The sequence below is a fragment of the Calonectris borealis genome, chromosome 1 (genome assembly GCF_964195595.1).
Source record: "Calonectris borealis chromosome 1, bCalBor7.hap1.2, whole genome shotgun sequence".
In the NCBI taxonomy this organism is placed as follows: domain Eukaryota; kingdom Metazoa; phylum Chordata; class Aves; order Procellariiformes; family Procellariidae; genus Calonectris; species Calonectris borealis.
The window spans coordinates 60,312,674-60,331,519 of NC_134312.1; the positions used below are offsets into that span (position 1 = coordinate 60,312,674).

General features: G+C 44.9%; 1 protein-coding gene across 1 annotated transcript in view; it reads left to right on the plus strand.

Annotated features, from left to right (window-relative positions):
- SYN3 (synapsin III) overlaps positions 1-18,846 on the plus strand; it is a 203,166-nt gene that overhangs the window by 177,904 nt on the left and 6,416 nt on the right. The window contains exons 8-11 of the mRNA XM_075156474.1: positions 1,634-1,776; positions 6,628-6,702; positions 10,085-10,187; positions 15,756-15,890. Coding sequence (XP_075012575.1) covers positions 1,634-1,776; positions 6,628-6,702; positions 10,085-10,187; positions 15,756-15,890 — 456 coding nt within the window. The remainder of the gene's footprint in view (positions 1-1,633; positions 1,777-6,627; positions 6,703-10,084; positions 10,188-15,755; positions 15,891-18,846) is intronic.

Genomic DNA, 18,846 nt, shown 5'->3' on the forward strand with positions numbered 1-18,846 from the left:
CACCATAGCAAAAGGAAGGAGGACTAGGGGTATTTGGCGTTCAGCAAAAGGAGAAGCAAAGACCAGGCCTTTTTTCTCCTCATTCAGGCATCTAGAAATGGTCACGGGTCAAACTAGTTGCACTTTTCATCTTCCCCACAACGTGTCCAGTTCTCAAGAGCTTTTCTGCACTGGGTTGTGGCTCTATCTTTGGCTTCTGTTATAGCTGGACCTTATAGAAAACTGTCTAAACAGAATAAAACAGGTTAGAAACAAGCTTGTCCTCTATTCTCTAGTGAAGATGGCTCCTGCCCTCTCATGGTTGAAGACAGATATGTAAAGGCACTTGTTTGTTCTTTGCGAAGAAACACCAAATACCATCGCACGCATTTCCTTCAGCCGGCTCCACATAGTCTGTCATCACCCTCCTTTAACACACACACCGACACAACTGGGAAACTCTTCTGGGGCAGAGACCGACCGGTTGTCACAAGCAAGTACACACTTAGCAAAGCGGGGTTGCAATCCCCAACTGTGGTCTTGAAGTGTTACCAAAGTACAAAGCGTAGTAATATGTAAAGAAAGTCACTCACTTGCTCACTCTTATCACACAATGTTGGTCTTTTTTCCACCAATTAACCCACCCTTCCTGCATCCGTCCCGCTCCAAGGAACAAGAATTGCATGGGTTTCTCTGATGCACCAAGCAAGTTTTTGCCAACAGACTAAAGGCCGGCGTTGATAGTATAAATGAGGTGAAGTTGTCCACTATGTTCTTGCCACCTGCTTGTTCAGTTTTCCTCTCCCAAACCCATTAGCTTTTGCAGAGATTTGATGGTATCATTAGAGCTTCCACTGTTTTGGTTCTTCTTACTTCTTTTTTTTTTTTTTTTTGATATGATACAGAGCATTTCTCATAACTGAATACAAAACTGTGAAAAGCCAGCTTCTCAGAAAATCTCCAGCTCACAGACCACTGCCCTCTCATTTCCAAGTGTGACTCAAGTCTAACACCCAACCAGCTGTCCCACACATGCGCCCATGGCATCACGCTCACACAAATCTCCTCAAGAATCACAGGCTCTCCCAGAGACATCTTTTTCCTTCAGAGCTTGCTTCCAGCCAGAAGACCTATACTGCTCCTCAAAGAAAGTCTGGGGCGGGGGGTAATGTGAAATGCCAGGGAACTGACACCTAGAGGTGGCAGACAACCAGCTCTCTTGTTGATTTCCTGGCATTGGTTTCTATTTCCTGACCACCCAAAATATTCTGTTTTCATCCACCCCAACACGGGAAATAGCAGTTCCAAACTTTGAATGCAGTAATGCCCCTTAAGAGATCAACTATTTTTCTGAAGCATCATAAAAGCAAAGACCATTAGCAAGAGCCATCGGGGCAAAGGTCTAGCTGTCTCCTTGGTGCCAGGTTTACCAGGGCTTGTGCATGAGGAAGGAGAAAGGGGTCAATTTGCTTTGGGCTGGGTTGGTCTGGGGAACTTCTCCCTTTAAATCACAGAATCCCTGCTCTGTCCTCAGCTCCATCGGTGTGGTTTTTAATTGACATTGTGCTATTCAGGCGCGGAGATGATTTCTGCTCACAAAGTATTCCTGTTCTTTTTGCTATTGTCACTTTTTCACTGGATTTTGGCAATCAAGGTCAAAGTTGAGAACCAGCACGACTTCCGGGACATGGCCAGCATAGTAGCCATGGCAAAAACCTACGCCACCACTGAGCCGTTCATTGACTCCAAGTACGACATCCGAATCCAGAAAATCGGCAGCAACTACAAGGCGTACATGTGAGTGCATGGCTATGCCGGAGTGAGATGGGGGGGAGACAGTGCTGTGGATGTGATTCAGTCAGTGTCTGCTCTGGGCAGGAGTAGGAAGCTGACTTAATTTCCTTGAAGAATAGCCCTGCTGTTCTCCCACCTCTGAACCCAGATCCCTCATCCACCGATCATCTTCTCCATTACTCACCATCAGCTCATTGTTACTGGAAGGTAAATCTCTCTCTACCTGTTTCTGAGATTCAGTTAGTTCCCACTATAACAACTGTGCTCACCCATCACCCATCACCTCTCCCTCCTGTTGTTGAAGGGCTCATCTTTTCCAGCAAAATCCTCCAGCTCCCAGTACCCTCTAGTGGGAGCTGAACCCACCCCCTCCCACCTGGAGGAAACAATAAAAAAGATTGAGCCAGCTGCAACTCATGGAGTCCCACAGGGTCCAACCCGTAGCGACACCCCATCCTCTCCCCAGCTGGAGATCACGGCTCTGCAAGCACACAAGGGCATGGGGAGAACACGGCACCAGGTACGAATGGCCTCAGCCTGGCCAGCGTGCAGGGTTTCCGTGGGCGTTTTGCGTGTGTGCTCCTTGAAGTGTACAAAGGAGGGAAAGAAGAAGGAAAGACATTTCTGTGGGTGCCCCAGAGCTCCTCCCTGCCCCGTGGAGTAGTGAGGGAGGTGGCATGAAGGCAACCCTCAACACTGGTATGTTTAAAAATATTAAAAAGCGTTCAGCCAACTTCAGTAGTCATCAAGCTCAATTAAAGATGTAACCACGAGTCAGTAAGACACCTGTTTCTTCTTACTGCAAACCAGTAGATGAGAAAAGCCAAATAGCACAGCTTCTCCAGAAGTTCTTTATCAAGCCACAAAATTCTGGACAAGTAGACAGCTCCAGCAGTACATTCTTCAGGTTGCCAGATAAATTTCATGTTACCTAACACCCACAGCACTATGAGTTTTGGGTCTGTGTTTACAAAGCCCCAGGCCATAGTTCTGGTGAAACGACGTTAAATAAGATTATCAAATGTGCACTATCACATATTTTTCAGCTATAGCTGCCTAAAATTCCCAGTTGGATTCCTAGCACAGAGGTATTTAAGTAAACTAGATAATGACTGAGTCACATTCTTCATGGGAAGGACTTGTGGGACACTCGGCTACTTCATGTGAACTCAATGAGAGAAAATTTGTTTTAAATCTGATCAGGTCAACAACAGCACAGTTGCCTAATATTACATTAACATCTCAGGGAGTCTGGCTCAAATTGGCCAAAGGAAGGAAGGTTTAAAATATCAATTAAAATTCCCTATTTCTGCCAATCTACCCAGCCTTGGCTCCAGAGCCTGCTCCCAGCCTGCCTCTAAGTGAAACAAAGGCCCAGTTAGCCTGACCATATCCTCTCCCCGTTTATTATTCACACTCACCACACACTCATCCAGACAGGGATCAGAAATAATACCAGATGATTGAGGAATGAAAGCAGTCACACTAAGAGCTAATCCCACTTGGGAATATAGCTGCGCAAACAATTGTTTGCTAAATGAAAAATGTTTTCACATTAAAACAGCCACGAACGGGAAACACCTTAATGAGAAATGAAGCTTATTAGCAAAGAAAGCCAACAGCAAAATTCACCCAGCAACTTGCTAACCCAGAAGGTTGACTTATATTGAGAGAGCTATTTATGGATGTGAGCTTGGGAGAGTGGTATAGTCAGTCCCATCAGGGGCTGTTCCTCCTGTCCCAGCATCAGACAGAATAGAAGTTTACTTCTATGGTATAAATAAGTCCCTACTATGTCCAAGGACAGAGGTAAAAGCACCCAAAATGTCAGCGCTCTCACCGGTGTCTCAAATAGAAGACTCAAAATCATTAGTCACGCTAGCAAATCTCAGCCTTAAAGGCAATTACAGCATCTGCAGTAGTGTCATACTAAGTGAATTGCTTTGATCTGTGAGCCATGGAATATACCCAGTATTTTTATACCTTCACCCACACATATAGACTTTAAAAGCCCCCTTCCTTCTGAGAAAAGACTGTGTACCAAAATTCTCCAGAATATGTTTACTTTGCACCAAGCATCTGCCAGAGGGAGGATGCTGCAGGGTGACTCATGCATTCCTCCCCGCCCCAGATGTTCAATGCACTTCCTTCCAGCCCATGACCCAAGGCTTGAGTTCAGTTTCCCATTGACTTCAGTGCAGTGACTCCAGATTTACAGTACTAACAAACACCTACTTAGCCCATGCCTTGGGCCAGTCTCAAAGCAGCAGATAAGCAGCATGTGATACATGCCTCAAATTCCAGCAAATGTATTTGACTGTCATTGTAATACTGGTGAAGAGAAAATAATGCTCATGTGGCAGGGGAAATTGGGGCAGAAATTATACTTCCACCCTCACCCCAGCTGGGGGCAAACAGAGGGATCATTTCCAGTTAAGACTGATGAAATGTTCACTTTGCATGAAGCCAGCAGCTGCTGACTTTCTGGGGTGGGATATTCCTTGCCATCAGCTCTTAGTAAGAGGGCAATATCCTTTCCTTTCTAGTTTCATGAGTGTGACTTCTGATTTTGTCACCTCAAATGCGGTTCAATATGCTCTGCAGGGGCTACAACTTCAACTGTGTGTAAACTACAGCTACTTTTAGACTGAAATGGCCCAGCTGGGAGATGGTGAGTACAGGATGCCAACAGCCCATGATCTGCTAGTCTATCCACTTATCCTAAGCAATGCTTAGGTGTCTTGGTCACAAATCTGCTTGATCTACTGATTTCTAAAATCTTGGGGTCCTTTCCTTTAAGATGCTGACCATACACTGATGCAGCCCCCTGACGTTTAGAATGATTCAAAGCACTTTGACTTTGAGTCCCTGAGAGAAATGGGGTTTGAGGCAGGGCATCCTTAGGGAAAGACCTTTGTTTTCAGTCTCCTTTTCCATCTCAGGTTGAACACAAAAAGGGAAAGAAAAAAAAGAAGAATTTGGGGGTACACTTGACACCTGAAATGCTCAGACATGCTTGGAAAAGAGTGATCTTGATAGAGGCTGTGGTGTAGGAATTTAGTGACTGGTCTGGAGGGCTTCAAATGAAGCTTTTCCATTTAAAAACAGGAAAGTTCCCTAACAGGGAAGTTAGGGATACAGCTCAGAAAAATATTTTACATCTTATGCCCAATATTGGCTGGAGATGGGTAGATATAAACAAGTCAAACCAATCAGCCCAACGGCCAGAGCAGAGTTCTTATTTTGGGAGCTTTTCCACATCAAATTTCCTTGCAAAACTGTATAGCTGTGGTTTGGTTTTCTTAGAGACAACACAGCCACTTACATTTGATATGCCAGGTACATTTTCTAAACACTGATATCCAATCATCTTGTCACTAATCAGACTCCAGGAGTTCTCATCAGTACTAAGGGGATTTTGGATGCCATTTGCCACTGCAGAGCAATTTTCTGAACCTAACTGTTAATAAAGAACGGTTCTTCCCATTGCAGAACTGAAAAACATAATCCTAAGAATCCCATATCAAAAGAAACAGAGAGGCTGAGGGCTGAACACTGACCTCACAGGCCATCAAAGGGCTCATAACAATCAAAGCTTGAGGAGGAATCCATACCTTTGCTTAGAAAGTAGGGCAGGAAGATGGACGTTGGGCGAAGGGAACAAAGGACAAGAGTCAACTATATGGAAACACTGTTATTCAACACAGTAATCATGTTCCTTTGGTCCCCCTCCCACTCCTTTAAATATGGGCTACAAAGACCATTTAAATTTCACAGCAACTATACATACCACTTAAAAGAGAAACGGAAAAAGGACACCAGGCTGTCCCTCACTAGAGTGAAAGGGAACCTCAGATAGTCAACTATAATGAACCAGGTTTACAGTTGAGCAGGACATCAATATTACCACTGCTCCACGTAGTTTTGCAAGTTCAGAGTCTCTTTTCCGCATCATGTTGAGAAGGTGAGAGAACTGGCACGGAGGGTTCCCAAAACCTCATGTTGAAGTGCTGGATCACATCTCATACTCCCCTCCTAAATCTCTACCTAAATATCCTTCAACGTGGAGATGCTCCCTGGATGTATCCTGTCAGCTTGTTGACTTGTCCTAGCTTGTACGCTATGCCAGGGTTATCTGCACACAATGTTGTCACAGCAGGCTGTCCAAGGTCTGCCCTGTGCCTAAGGTCAAGAAAAGGAAATTTTTTCACCCCTTGATGGATGATAATGAAACCCAGGATTTCCCAGCCACAGTACCTTTTCTGGAAATTAACCATCAGTTGCAGCTAACGAGACTCCAACCATTTTGCAATTATAAATTCTCCAAGTCCAGATACAGTGAGTCACAGACAGGGCAATGAAAAGTCAGTGAAAAGAGGGTATAATCATATTTTCTGTGACACTAGTACAACTTAATTCAAAGTTAGGGAGACCCACAATGTCATAGCTGACATTTGTGAAGCTGCTCAGGCAGATGTTTACCTGGAGAGTTGCTTTTCCACAGATGGAGCATGCAGAACACAAGGGTGATTATCCCAGAGATCTTCTACAGACATTTCAGCTCTCCTGGGACTTATATATAAAGAAAGAAAGTACTCACACAGCTTGATGTGTGCTCAAGACTCCTTGGAGGTTTCCCTATCTAACTCCTCATTCAGTCTTTCATGAGTCTGAACAATATATCCTGTATGGAGTGTTGTTGAGGCAGGATTTGGAAAGGCTTCTGTGAGGAAGAACCTCACCTCATCGCCTCCTGTACAAGCACTGAGTCAAGAATGAGGACTACAGTATGAAGGAGGATGGGGCAGGAGTGTATTTTCATGTTCAGGTTATGGTTTTGGTTTGTTTTCCTAGGAGGACGTCCATCTCTGGAAACTGGAAGGCAAACACAGGTTCTGCGATGCTAGAACAGATTGCAATGACAGAGAGGTAAGGAAGAGGGTTTCAAGACAGTATTAGTTATTCTTGGGTTAGAAGGGAGGAATTGTATTTCAGACTTTGGTTAATTGAGAGAACTGGTAAGTGAGGTCTCCTGGGAGGCTGGATAAAGAAGTTTAAAAGACCTAGTGTTTCCCTAAAAAAATACTAAGGGCACAAAGGCAAACTGTCCTATTTTGGAGAACAGACTGGAAGTACAGCTAGAGACCAACACTGCTAAATCATTAGATCTTTAGTGAATGTAGCCACAGGAAACAAGACCGGCATACTAAGGTCAAGCACACGAGCACAAACATGTAGGGATAAAACCAGAAAGGTCACAGCACAAAACAAGAAGTAACAAGAAGTTATTCTAAGTACATTACTAATGAGAGGCAGACACAGAAGAGTGTTTCTTCTGCTCAACAGAGGGAAAAATCTGTCAGCTGAAGTGTTGAAAGTGCTTTTTTGCATTAGTTTCCCAAAAGTGGGTGGTTTGTTAGCTAAGGTCTTCTCACTGCTGAACAGAGCAGAAGGAATTGCCTCATGCATCTTAGAGACTAAAATTTGCAGATGGTACTTCCATATATTCAAATCACCATGGTATTTGCTAATATTGCCACTGCGTGACATTGTTGACTCATGGTAACTTACGCTTTGCTGTAACTCCCAAACCCTATTCTGCAGAACTGCTGTCAAGTCACTTGTTCTCCATCCTATTTCTTTAAGTAGATTATTGGTAGATTTATAGAATCCATGGATTATGCATAGGTACTCATCCCTAGTGAATTTAGGTTTTTTTCAGATTATATCTCCAGTTTGTCAGGATCACGTTTAATTCTGACTCTGTCCAGGTTTGGGCACCACATTTGAAGAAAGACAGCAATGAGCTGGAGAGAGCCCAAAGGACAATAAAGGGAATGCTCAGAGGAGAAAATATAATCAGCCTATGAGAAAAGAATGCAACAATTGATTATGTAGTTTTCCTCCTTTTTCAGTTAGCAGACCACTGATATTTTTCCAGTAGAGGTGTAGACCCATGCATAATGAATCTCTGCCTGCAGTGCAGAGGTTCGCTTTCCTTCATTAGCTGTCACAGAGCTGGAAGAAGTTGTACACAAGCTGAACACCACTTCATCCTAAAGATGAAAAAACTTAAAGGGCACAAGCTCTTCAAATATGTAAAAGGCTGCTAATAGGGCATTACTCACTCTTTATATTACTAGTACAATACTGTAAGAAATAATGGGCTTAAATTATAGCAAAAAAGGTTCATTTGAACATTTCCTGTATTTCCTAACAGTAAGGATAGCATAGCACAGAAATGGATTGCCTGGAGGAGATGGGGAATCTCCATCCTCTTTCAGACCAGATTAGAGAAATTTCTCCTCTTTGGGGTGATCATCTAAGGTCCCTTCTGCATCTTTAGTTCTGTGAAACAGGGAAACCAAGCCAAGCCCCAAATCAGATGCTGAAGGTGACTCTGCAAGACCCTAATAGGACTGTGGGAGCTGGACATTATTATGCATCCTGGTTGTTTATAACACAGCTGAAGCTAGAGAGATGAAGGGTAGACATTCCCTCATGGCAGTGTTATAGGACTAAAATCCAGATTCCTGCCATTCCTGCTGCATTTTGAAAGTTCATTTTGTAGATGTAGTACCACAGTTCACCACTCTAGCCTTATCCAGCCATAAATACAAGAAATTCTGTTGAAATCTGTGAGTCATCAGTGCATGCAACAAGGCAGCAGTGTGTGCTGAAATGCTCTGATGAGTAGGAGCAACCTGAAGTACCTACTGTACTGAACAGTAGCCCAAAGGATTGACATGTTCAGGTAATACTAGGCAAAATGGCAGTAAACCCTCTCCAAATGCTACCCCTGATGCATATGCATAAATATGCTCTTCTGTCCTGTAGCATTGCTATTCCACCCCAGCAGCCCTGACGCCTCCCAGTGCTCACCTAGGGCCAGTAACGTTGAAGACATAGAGCTATCAGGGTCTCTGGCAGGGGCAACAATTCCCTGAGTCTGGCTGCTGAACCCAGACACCTAGAGACATCCCTCAGGAACAGAGGTGGTTCCCATGATGATGCCCCTGGGTGCGGGGCCACAGCAGTGCAGGATGGGGGCTGGCAGTGCCTCCTGCCTGGCTCACGGGGTCCATAGTTCTCCTCCTCCTTATGCTACTGACTCCTCCTCAGGCACTCTCTTCCTTGGGGGGGCTGGGGTGAATGTGCTTGGTCTCCTCATGAGGGATACGAGAGCACTGGTAGTCATATAAGCCACACTCTTGCTTCTTCCTGCAGACATTGTGTTCGCACAAGTTGATCATTATATTGTCAAGCTATGGGGACTCTGGCTGGCTTCAAGGACATAAACTTGTCCTTTGGCCAGAACAGCTCTTTTCCCAGTCCCTGTAGGGTCTGCAAAATGTCAGTGTTTTCATGAGACTGTGGCCTTCCCTCCCCTCCCCGCATCTTGTCATAGTCCTGCTTACAGATCTGCAGTTCTGAGATTATTATTTTTATTGAAATGGTCAGGACTGCGGCGCAGCTGCACAGGAAATAAAACCAGGCCGCCTCATTCCCTCCTCATTTCCACAGCAGGGGGATGCAGTCCCCCCATAATACGCCTCTTGTCATTCTCTCCTCCTCTGACACCAGGATAGCTAAGGGGGCACCCGCCAGGCCTGGCCCCTGTTCATACCAGCTCACGTTCCCGTTCTGGGACAGCTAGAGAAAAGGGATACAGCCTGTAGCTCTCCCTCTGACAAAGCAGTGCCTGATCCGTATGATGGGACCACCTCGCTAGGAGCAACGCCCAGGGCATAGAAGGGCGGCAGGAGACTGTAAAAGGATGAAATTGAAAGAGTAAATTGTAAAAAGCAGGGTTACAGATCAGGGGGGGGATGGCTACTCCCTGTTAAATTCTGCACTCACTTTCCGAGCCTATTCCAGCCCCAATGTGCAGGACATCTTATCAGGAGAAAGTTGCCTGCATAATGGAGGGCTTTCAGGCAAAGCCAATACAAACGCTAAGGGGCCGACACTACTGGGAGATTAAATGAGCTAAATATTTATAGCTTGGCTAAATGACAACCAACTGGACATCTGATGTAAATACCAAGGAAGGAAAGAAACATTTTAAGGTGGCTTTGAGGGCAGGATTGAAGCAATCTGAAATGAAGGGAAACTTCAAGATCCTTTTTTTTTTGCTCCATCTCCTGTGCAAGGGAGGGAGGCAATGGCCCAGCAAAGCATATGAAGTATGCCTTGTGATAAAAAGCGTTCCAGAATTGATTTGTGCTCCTACGGGCAGCGGGATGGGTGGCTGTATTTGGTGGACTCCAATGACAGCTAATCCTAGGCCATGCCTCTATGTTTTCTGCAGGTACAGACTCTGGGCGGACGCCTGCGCGGAAATGTTTGGAGGTCTTGACATCTGCGCTGTCAAAGCTGTCCACAGCAAAGATGGAAAAGACTATATCATTGAGGTGAGAGCATGGGGAACCTGAATGCAAGTCTCCTTTGGGAAGTGTATCTGCAAACACGCTCCCTCGGAGTTCACATGTGCACCGCTGTGCTCGCTTACCCCTGTGCGCATGGTCCAGCAGTCACTGGTGCCCACTTATTTCCTCCAAGCTGTGGCCCACTGATACGCAAGAAACTGATTTAGAGTCCCAGCTAAACTGGCAGATATGCAGCAAGGTGTCAGGGTTGAAGTGCCTTCATTTCTCAGTGTGGACTGTGAAAGGAAATAGAAAGCCACAGACTGCTTGGCCACCCCAGCTTTCCAGCTGATAAATCCCCACAATGTAGAACCTTACCAGCACGGGACAGATGTGAAGCTGCCTTCTTATCGAGCACATAACAGCCTGCAAGTGTTGCTGGCGGCATCCAAAGTTTGGTGTGTCTCAGTGCACCAGTGCCCCAGTACCATCCTTCCTAGGCTAAGCACTTGCAAAGCCAGGGCATCTCTCATAGCTACTAGTAGGGATCAACAGCATCATGAACAAACATGCCCATATTCAGCCCAACCTGAATTCAGGTGCCAGATGATGCTAGCATATTAGTCATGTTAACCTCCTCCCATTACCCACACAGCGGTCCAGCAGGTGATTCAGTCCATTAAAAATCTCAGTTTCTCTCTGAATGAATCTGTCTTTCTCCAATCCCCTTAAAGGGAACCTCAATAACAAAACTCCTAGCTGCGTCTAATTTAGAAGAGTAAAATAAATGGCAAGAGTGTAGCAAAAAGGTCCATAAGTAGCAGGAACAATAATTAATTTAAAAAAAGGTGTATTTTCTAAAATCTTTTGCCCGGACAGCATTCACTACAATAACAGACCAGCAAGACAGAGCGCTACAGAGTTACTATGGGCAGTGTGGACTACAAACTTCTGTGTTCAGAGCTGGACAGACTGTGGTTCTGAGAGCTAAAGTTCGACGTGCTCCTTGCCAGGTCAGGGGCAGACGTGGGAGTGGGCTAGATAGCACACTCAGGTCATCCTAACAGGGCAGAGAAGGAAAAGCTGGCCAGAAAATCAAAGTGGAAACTTAAGAGACAATCTGGGGGAGAGAAAATCTGGCAAGTAAGCAAGTGCCTCTGTCACTATGTGACTCCAGGAGGCACAGCATCTGACCTGCTGTAAACTCCGCCAACACAGGCCAGCCGAGGAAGATGAGCAGAGCCAGCCTATGGCTTCATGCAGGGGTGCTGACACACTGGAAAACTATGTGTGGGAGAGCAGTCCCACCCGCTGAGGGTTGGGATGCTGATGAGAACCACATGAGCCCTCCGGCGACTGCGCATTCCTGCATTATGTATCTGCTCTCTGGGGAGCGGTGACCTGTCAAAGGCCATGTGATATAAGCACGCTGCCAGCAACGAAACGCTGGCGAGCCTCTGTCTTTCCTGAAGTGATGGGGCCATGGCTGATGGGTCTGCTCCTGTACGCAATTCATCAGCACCTAGAGGAGCATCCCCCAGAGCAGACTGTCTCCCTGCCATGCACTTTTATATCTCTATGCACGTGTAGCTGAGAAAGGAAGGGCAAGAAAGCAGTCTCGCTAGAGATGACTGTAAGGACAGTTGGACTGTGTCCATACATGGTCAGACGCGAGATGTGGATTTCATATCCCTGCATCTATTCTTGCATATAAGCCTACGTACGTGCACACATGGCTAATTCTGTGCTTAAGGATTATATGCCTCTGTCTGGGTATACCTCTGGGTTTTCACATCTGCCCCTGTGTGTGACTGACTGGATGAAAAGCACATCCATATGCTAACAGCCATCATCAGCTTGCACACAGAGAGAGAAATGCACACTAATTCTCCTCTCTCTGAGACCAAGGTAAAAAGCAACGGATCTAATATGATACAAATCAGAAGAAACACATCAGCTTCGGATGGGTCATGTTGAATTATCCCAGCGGAGAACCTGATTGAACAGGCCTGATGTACCAACATCAAGCAGGCATTCAGATGCCAGGCTGATGGACATTGTTGGGAAAGGAGTAGAGTAGTGCAATACAAAGAGCAGAACAAAGCCAAACAGGCAACCTTTTCTACTTTATGCAGATCTGAGGGAGATGCTGACAAGTAATTAATTGCCTCCAGCCTACTTCCTGGGGTACTTTTATTGGTCTGAAACTGATCCTTTATTTTGCTTTTTTCTTTTGATAGTGGGAGAAAAAAGTTATTTGACAGTGCCACAGTTGTATTTTTCTTGGTGAGAAGGAACAGTGTGCTGTGACATTTTACAAGAAAGCACGCCTAAATGGACTGAACAAATAAGGAATTTGCACAATGCAATTGCAGGCAGTAATTAATTTTCACAGTGCAAAGCAGTTCTCTAGGAAAGATTCGCAGAGGTAGTGATGGGCAGTTCTGTGAACTGAGATTTATCACAGTGGTTTGTTGCAAACAGAATCAGATTAAGACAGATGAGTTATCAGCACAGCACAAGAGTAATCTTGCACCCATGGTATTTGCTGTTACTTGAACTTCACCTTCTTTTTCCATGGCAAACAGCAGAATCTAGTACATTTCTGCCCTTCAAAGCACTAGCACACTTAAGCACCATTTTTGTGGCTCGCACTGAAAACTTTGAAGAAATCAGTAGATTTCTTCAGAGTTTCATTCTGTTAAAACAGCTGTGAATTTAACGGTAAATGCTGGTACTTCTTTTTCCTCTGCTTCAAAGAACTTTGTCACTTTAAGGGAATATTCCACATGAACAGTCAGCACTTGATCAGAAGGCCAGATCCTCAAAATAGTGCAAGTTTGGTACCACTGTTAGCAGCCAGATTCTCAAAAGAGCTCAGTAGTGTGTATGGTTTAATAATCCCCCCTCCCTTTATTTGGCAATCTAACCCTTTTCCACATCTCTGCTATGCTGACAAATACGGAGCGAGTGGAGGGCAAGTAAAATGATCCATGGGATTTATTCTTCCTCCTGGATCAGCTAAGCCCTACCTGCCATACAGTTAAGCTGTGTTACTAGACATGCTCCTTGCTACCCTGCGAGAAGCCCTGCCCATCCCTTCAGCACTGCCATATCGTTTCTTTTGATATGTCTAATCACCTGTTTCCTTCCTTCCTTCCCTAAAAATCACCTAACACCCCACACTTGCACATCAGAGCGTGGAATAACAAGTCCAGCCTTCAGGCCTCAGCATCAGATAGGCGCAGGGGGAGGAGCGGGATGGGGTTTTCCTGAGTCTCTTTGCCCGGCTGCTTTCCGCTCCCCCCTCGTACACCTTATCAGGCAACAGCAGCTGCGTCAGGAGCAGCCACTGACCTCGGGCAGCTACAAAGGCCAGGTCCATATGTGCTGACGTCTTCTTGTCTTGCCCAGCTGTTCTGTGATCTCCCCAGGAAGAGATGAGTGCAATCTGTCTGTGGTTCACGTAGTCCTTCCAGCCGTTTGATTTATTTCAGCATTAGAGTTCGTATCTGCCCAGTTCCAGAGCAATTCCCCTTTCCCGGAGGACACTCATGCTCCTTTTCAGTTCAGTGGCAACCAGCTGTGTTGTTTTGCCCACAGAAACCACTGCCATTTTCAAAGGCCTTCCCTTATGCATGTGATTGTTCATTCCCATATCTGCAATCTCCCACAGCTCACGTTCCCCTCCCAAACACTGCGCAGCAGGACAGCAGATACCCTTATCCCTGGTGCACCTTCACTGGTTCAGATGTGACCTGCTCCAGGGTTCATTCCCCCTCGTGCCTTTGTTTTATAAAACTGCATCTTCCCCTTCCTCTCCAGCCACTGCTGCCACAGAAACAGTGAAAAGCAGTTCTTAAGATAGGGAAATGAGGGGTTTGGGGTGTTTTGACCAGAGCTGTATCCCCGTTACGGACAGGGAGGGTTAGGGAGTCCGGAGGCAGGCCTCGCTGGCCAGGCTGTTGGCAGAGTAATGGCATCATCTAGTGGCCACACGGGTCCCTCGCACGGGGAGTTGCAGGGAGCCGGGACCTCTTTTCTCACGCATGAATTGGAATTGCCAAATGAAATGGGAATGCTTTTAAGGTGGGAGCGGAGGAGAGGGAAACCTGCGCAGGAACCTGCTGGAGAGCTCCAGGAGCCCCTGGCCGGCGAGGCACTGAGGGGAACTGGCCATTCCCTGGCACTGCTAAGAAACATCTCCTTTCCCCACCTCAATTTTTAACAGAGAAACAGTGAGGTGGACAGTGGAATGAAAAGCCACTTTGTGTGTTTAGATGGCACTGCCATCTAATTTTCTAACCTCCTCCTTTCGCCCCCTGGGTCAAGCAGGCCATGGATGTAAACACCAACTCAAACTTCGTGGGAACCCCAGTTAAAACTTCCGAGGCAGCTTCTCTAGTGTTCATATGAGACACCTATAGAAACAAATCCAAATAGTTATTCTACAAGAAAAGACTAGAATACAAACTCAATGAACTCACCTCACTGATTTCCCCTACTTTAAATCTGAAAAAAAAAAAGGGTGCAAAACTTTCCATTTCACTCCAAGAGTGGACTCTTGCAGCCTTGCCAGGGTGGAGTGCCCTTCCGATGGTTATCTGAGCATGAGTCAGTGCCTTTCTTGAGCAACACAACCTTTAACTCTGCATTTCCAGGGTTTTTAATGTTTGATTTAAAAATAAAAGCAAAATAAAATAAACTCTTCCAACCCTGATATTTTGGTACAATTATATTTACTCCAGCTGAATCTTAACTTCATCATCGTGCAGTTCTTCCTGTGGGATTTAGCTAATGTTTGCAAAGCACTTGATTTATGATGAACTGTTGAAAATTACGTGTAGGGCTGCTATACAGCTGAGGGTCTGCTGTGCTTTCATTATTATTGTTGTTGTCAGACCATTTCTTACCTCAAAGACCCTTTGACAGTTCTCTTTTCCCCCATCCCCACAGTCTTGCTTCCCAGCTTTCCCCAGTACTTGCTTGGGAAGCAGTCGTATCGCAACAGTATCAAGAAGACAAGCAGAGAATAAGTTTACTTTCCTGCATTGGGTGCTGTTGTTTTGATGACACCCTATTCATTACACATCTGTGGTGTTTATTTCCCCTCTCAGGGTGCAGTGCTTTGCGTTGATTAATCCAAAATGTTTCCTGGTTTCCTCTAGTTGCTGTTGCTCTCATCTCCTCAGGCTTCGGTACATGTTGTTTCCCTTCTCCCACGGCCCTTTCTGCTGCAATGTCACCCCCAAATGCTGTGGGACAATGCCAGAGACCTCATCCATCAGAGGCATCTCCTCAGGACATGTGAAGAAGCAAGTTTGTGTTTAGTCAATTTAGAAAGCCTCCAGCCACCAGAAGGCTTGGCTTGGCTTCCAAGTTGTGAAGGGAAGGAAGATGGGGAGTGGGGGGAAGTACATGCCATTTCCAAAAACAAACCTAAGCGAAATCCCACACCTAGGAAAGTCAAGCATGTTTCAGCATGGAGAGGAGTGGTGACTAGAGGTGTAGGCAAGGATGTGGAGACACAAAGCAGGTTAGTGTGAGAGTTGAAACAGGCATCTGCCACCAGGAAACCTCCTTACTAACTGTTGTTTTTCCCTCCTGTGGCAGGTGATGGACAGCTCGATGCCCCTGATTGGGGAGCATGTGGAAGAGGACAGACAGCTTATAGCCGATCTGGTTGTTTCCAAAATGACTCAGCTTGTCATGACTGCTGGATCTATGCCGTCACCCCTGAGGCCTTGGGTATGAGCGTACAGAGACTTTATGGCCAAGTTGCTTTCCCGAACTTTTTTTCTCTCTCTCCTCTCTGTGGGTGTCAGGCAGTCAGACATCTCAGAGAGTTGAACAGTCTCATATGGGAGTGTATTGGATAGATTGACTCCTGCTCTTCCAAAGAAGTCTCTCATAGAATCATAGAATCATTAAGGTTGGAAAAGACCTCTAAGATCATCGAGTCCAACCGTCAACCCAACACACCATGCCCACTACACCATGTCCCTAAGCGCCTCATCTACACGTCTTTTAAATACTTCCAGGGATGGTGACTCAACCACTTCCCTGAGCAGCCTGTTCCAAGGCCTGACCACTCTTTCAGTAAAGAAATTTCTCCTAATGTCCAGTCTAAACCTCCCCTGGCGCAACTTGAGGCCATTTCCTCTCGTCCTATCGCTAGTTACTTGCGAGAAGAGACCAACACCCACCTCGCTACAACCTCCTTTCAGGTAGTTGTAGAGCGCGATGAGGTCTCCCCTCAGCCTCCTCTTCTCCAGGCTAAACAGTCCCAGTTCCCTCAGCCGCTCCTCGTAAGACTTGTGCTTCAGGCCCTTCACCAACTTCGTTGCCCTCTCATAGACTCTTTGCAGTGGGTGCCCCTAAGAAACACCTCTCTCTCCCTTCCTCTCCTTCCATATAACTATGGCATCACACCACTAGTGTGGTCCATGCATCTAGACATTCTGGCTTGCTAAATTCATAGATTCATATTGAAGGCAGCCATTTTTAGAGGTGCTTGTAATGCCCGACTTCATCTCTGTCTAACACCGTCCCTCAGGATAGGTCTCATTCCAGTTTTTGCATCCCTGATGAAAATCTGTGCTTCCCAGACCGGAAAGTGGGAATCTCCACCAAGAGTTGTTCTATTCCTTACTGCAGCCTTTCTTCTTTGGAGATGCCCTTCACCTCCTTGGAGGAGGCTTGACTAATGCTGAATTCATGTAAGAATTTTTGCATTTCAACTGACTCCTTAGTGCTTCTCGTACATTCATTTTGAGTATCAAATGCATTTAATCTTAGTGCCACATTTCCCAGTGGCAGTTCTGTATAAATGACACACACCAGAACATAATCTGTGTCTCCAGGTATATGTGCTACACCTTTTTCAGTACCTGGCAGGGAGCCAAGCACGAAGGTTTGAGGACAACAAATCTGTACAAAAGAAAGGACAGGAGAGTAAACAGGCTGAGGGATAATACTGACTGCAACACACTGGAACAGTTTCCATTTCCACTTGAGACAAAAAATGGGAGAAAGGACTTTATGGCTCTCTGCCTTTGTCATATGACAGCCCACTCCTGCTAAACCAGGTCCCCAGCATGAAGGGTATTCAGGGTAACTCCAAACCAAGTTTTAGCTAGCATGAGGGGGAAACATTTAATAGACACTAAAAATGCTTTGAGTCAGGAAAAGCGATACAGAAGGGATAGGATTTACCCTGACCAAAGTGAAATCAACAACTGCCATCTGAAATAACCAAGATATAGAGTGTATAAACTAAGAGCAAAGGGGAAGTCAACAGAAATGGAAAACATGGACAGATGCATCTCTTGTCTATGTAATATACTGGTAGAGGATTGGATTGGATTACAATAGACCTAAAAGAGGGCTAAAATAAGAACTAAATAAATTGCCTTGGAGCAATAGGGTGTCAAATAGAAGAGTTAAATAAGAAAAAGGGTTTTCATCAAGAATACAACCTACAAATATGTATATACAAAATCAAGAAAATTAAAACCACAAACGTTAACTAGAGTGTTTTGCTATAGAGAAAGATCTTGGTACAACAAACATTGCACAAACTGCACAAGCTACAACTACTAATATAATGCTATAACACCTACTTACAAATGTGCAGACAGAAGTAATTACATGTGAGGCTGGTGAGATGCAGAACTGGAGCTACAGGAGAAGACTTCACAGAACAAAGAAAAATAATTCTGAATAGGAGGACAGCAGTACTGAATAAACAGAAATATGAATCCCTGGATATCCTACGGGTATGCATAGAATATCTATACATATTATTGGAGCTGTCTCTGGATCAAGAAAAACTGAGAAATTATGAAACCGAGTGCACAGCATTGACAGAGGTGGAAGAAGCAACAAGTCATAATAATGCGAGGCTACAGCTATCAAGAAGCAAGTCAAATAGCACAGTGGGACAGCAATTCGGAGACAGTTGCCCATCTCTGTAGATGTCTGCTTCCTGGAACTGCAAAATCCAAGTACAGTAGGAAAAAAACACCTTTACCTAGCCTTAAGAAACAGTAAGGTACAAATTCAGAAAGTGAATATATACTATTAAGTTTGATGTCCAAGGGACAGATGTGATATCAAAAAGTAATGGTATGACACAAACAATTAGAAAATATTATTTTAATAAAACGAGAAAATTAATCAACTCCCTAGCATTAAAAGCTGTATAGACATTATTGAGAGACTATTGTTTTCCAGAATGCATATATACATTCCTGATCTGCTCCTGAACCAGGAACGCAAGAAATAAACTTCTAGAGTTAAGTGGTAAAGTGATAAAGGATATTCAAGACATACAGAAAAAAAAATCTTCCAAATTTGGAAATCTGACATTTAAGACCACATTTATGCACCACCACGCAAGTAATAAATGGAAACGTAAAAAGGATAGAAATTGATTTTGAAGAACAGATAGAGGGAAGAATGAAACAAATTCTTTGAGTTCATCAAAAGATGGAACCCTACCAAACAATTGGTGGGCTCTATGGATCATCCAAAGTTAAGGGAGAAAAGGAAGACAACAGGGACAGTGTTGTGACTCTAGTAAATTTGATTGCTGAAAGTGAGGAACTTTTAAAACTAGATATAGTTTTTCCTGATAAGGAAGACATGAATGAGAGCAAAAACAGTGATTAAATCAGTGATGACTGACATTTTAAAAAACTAT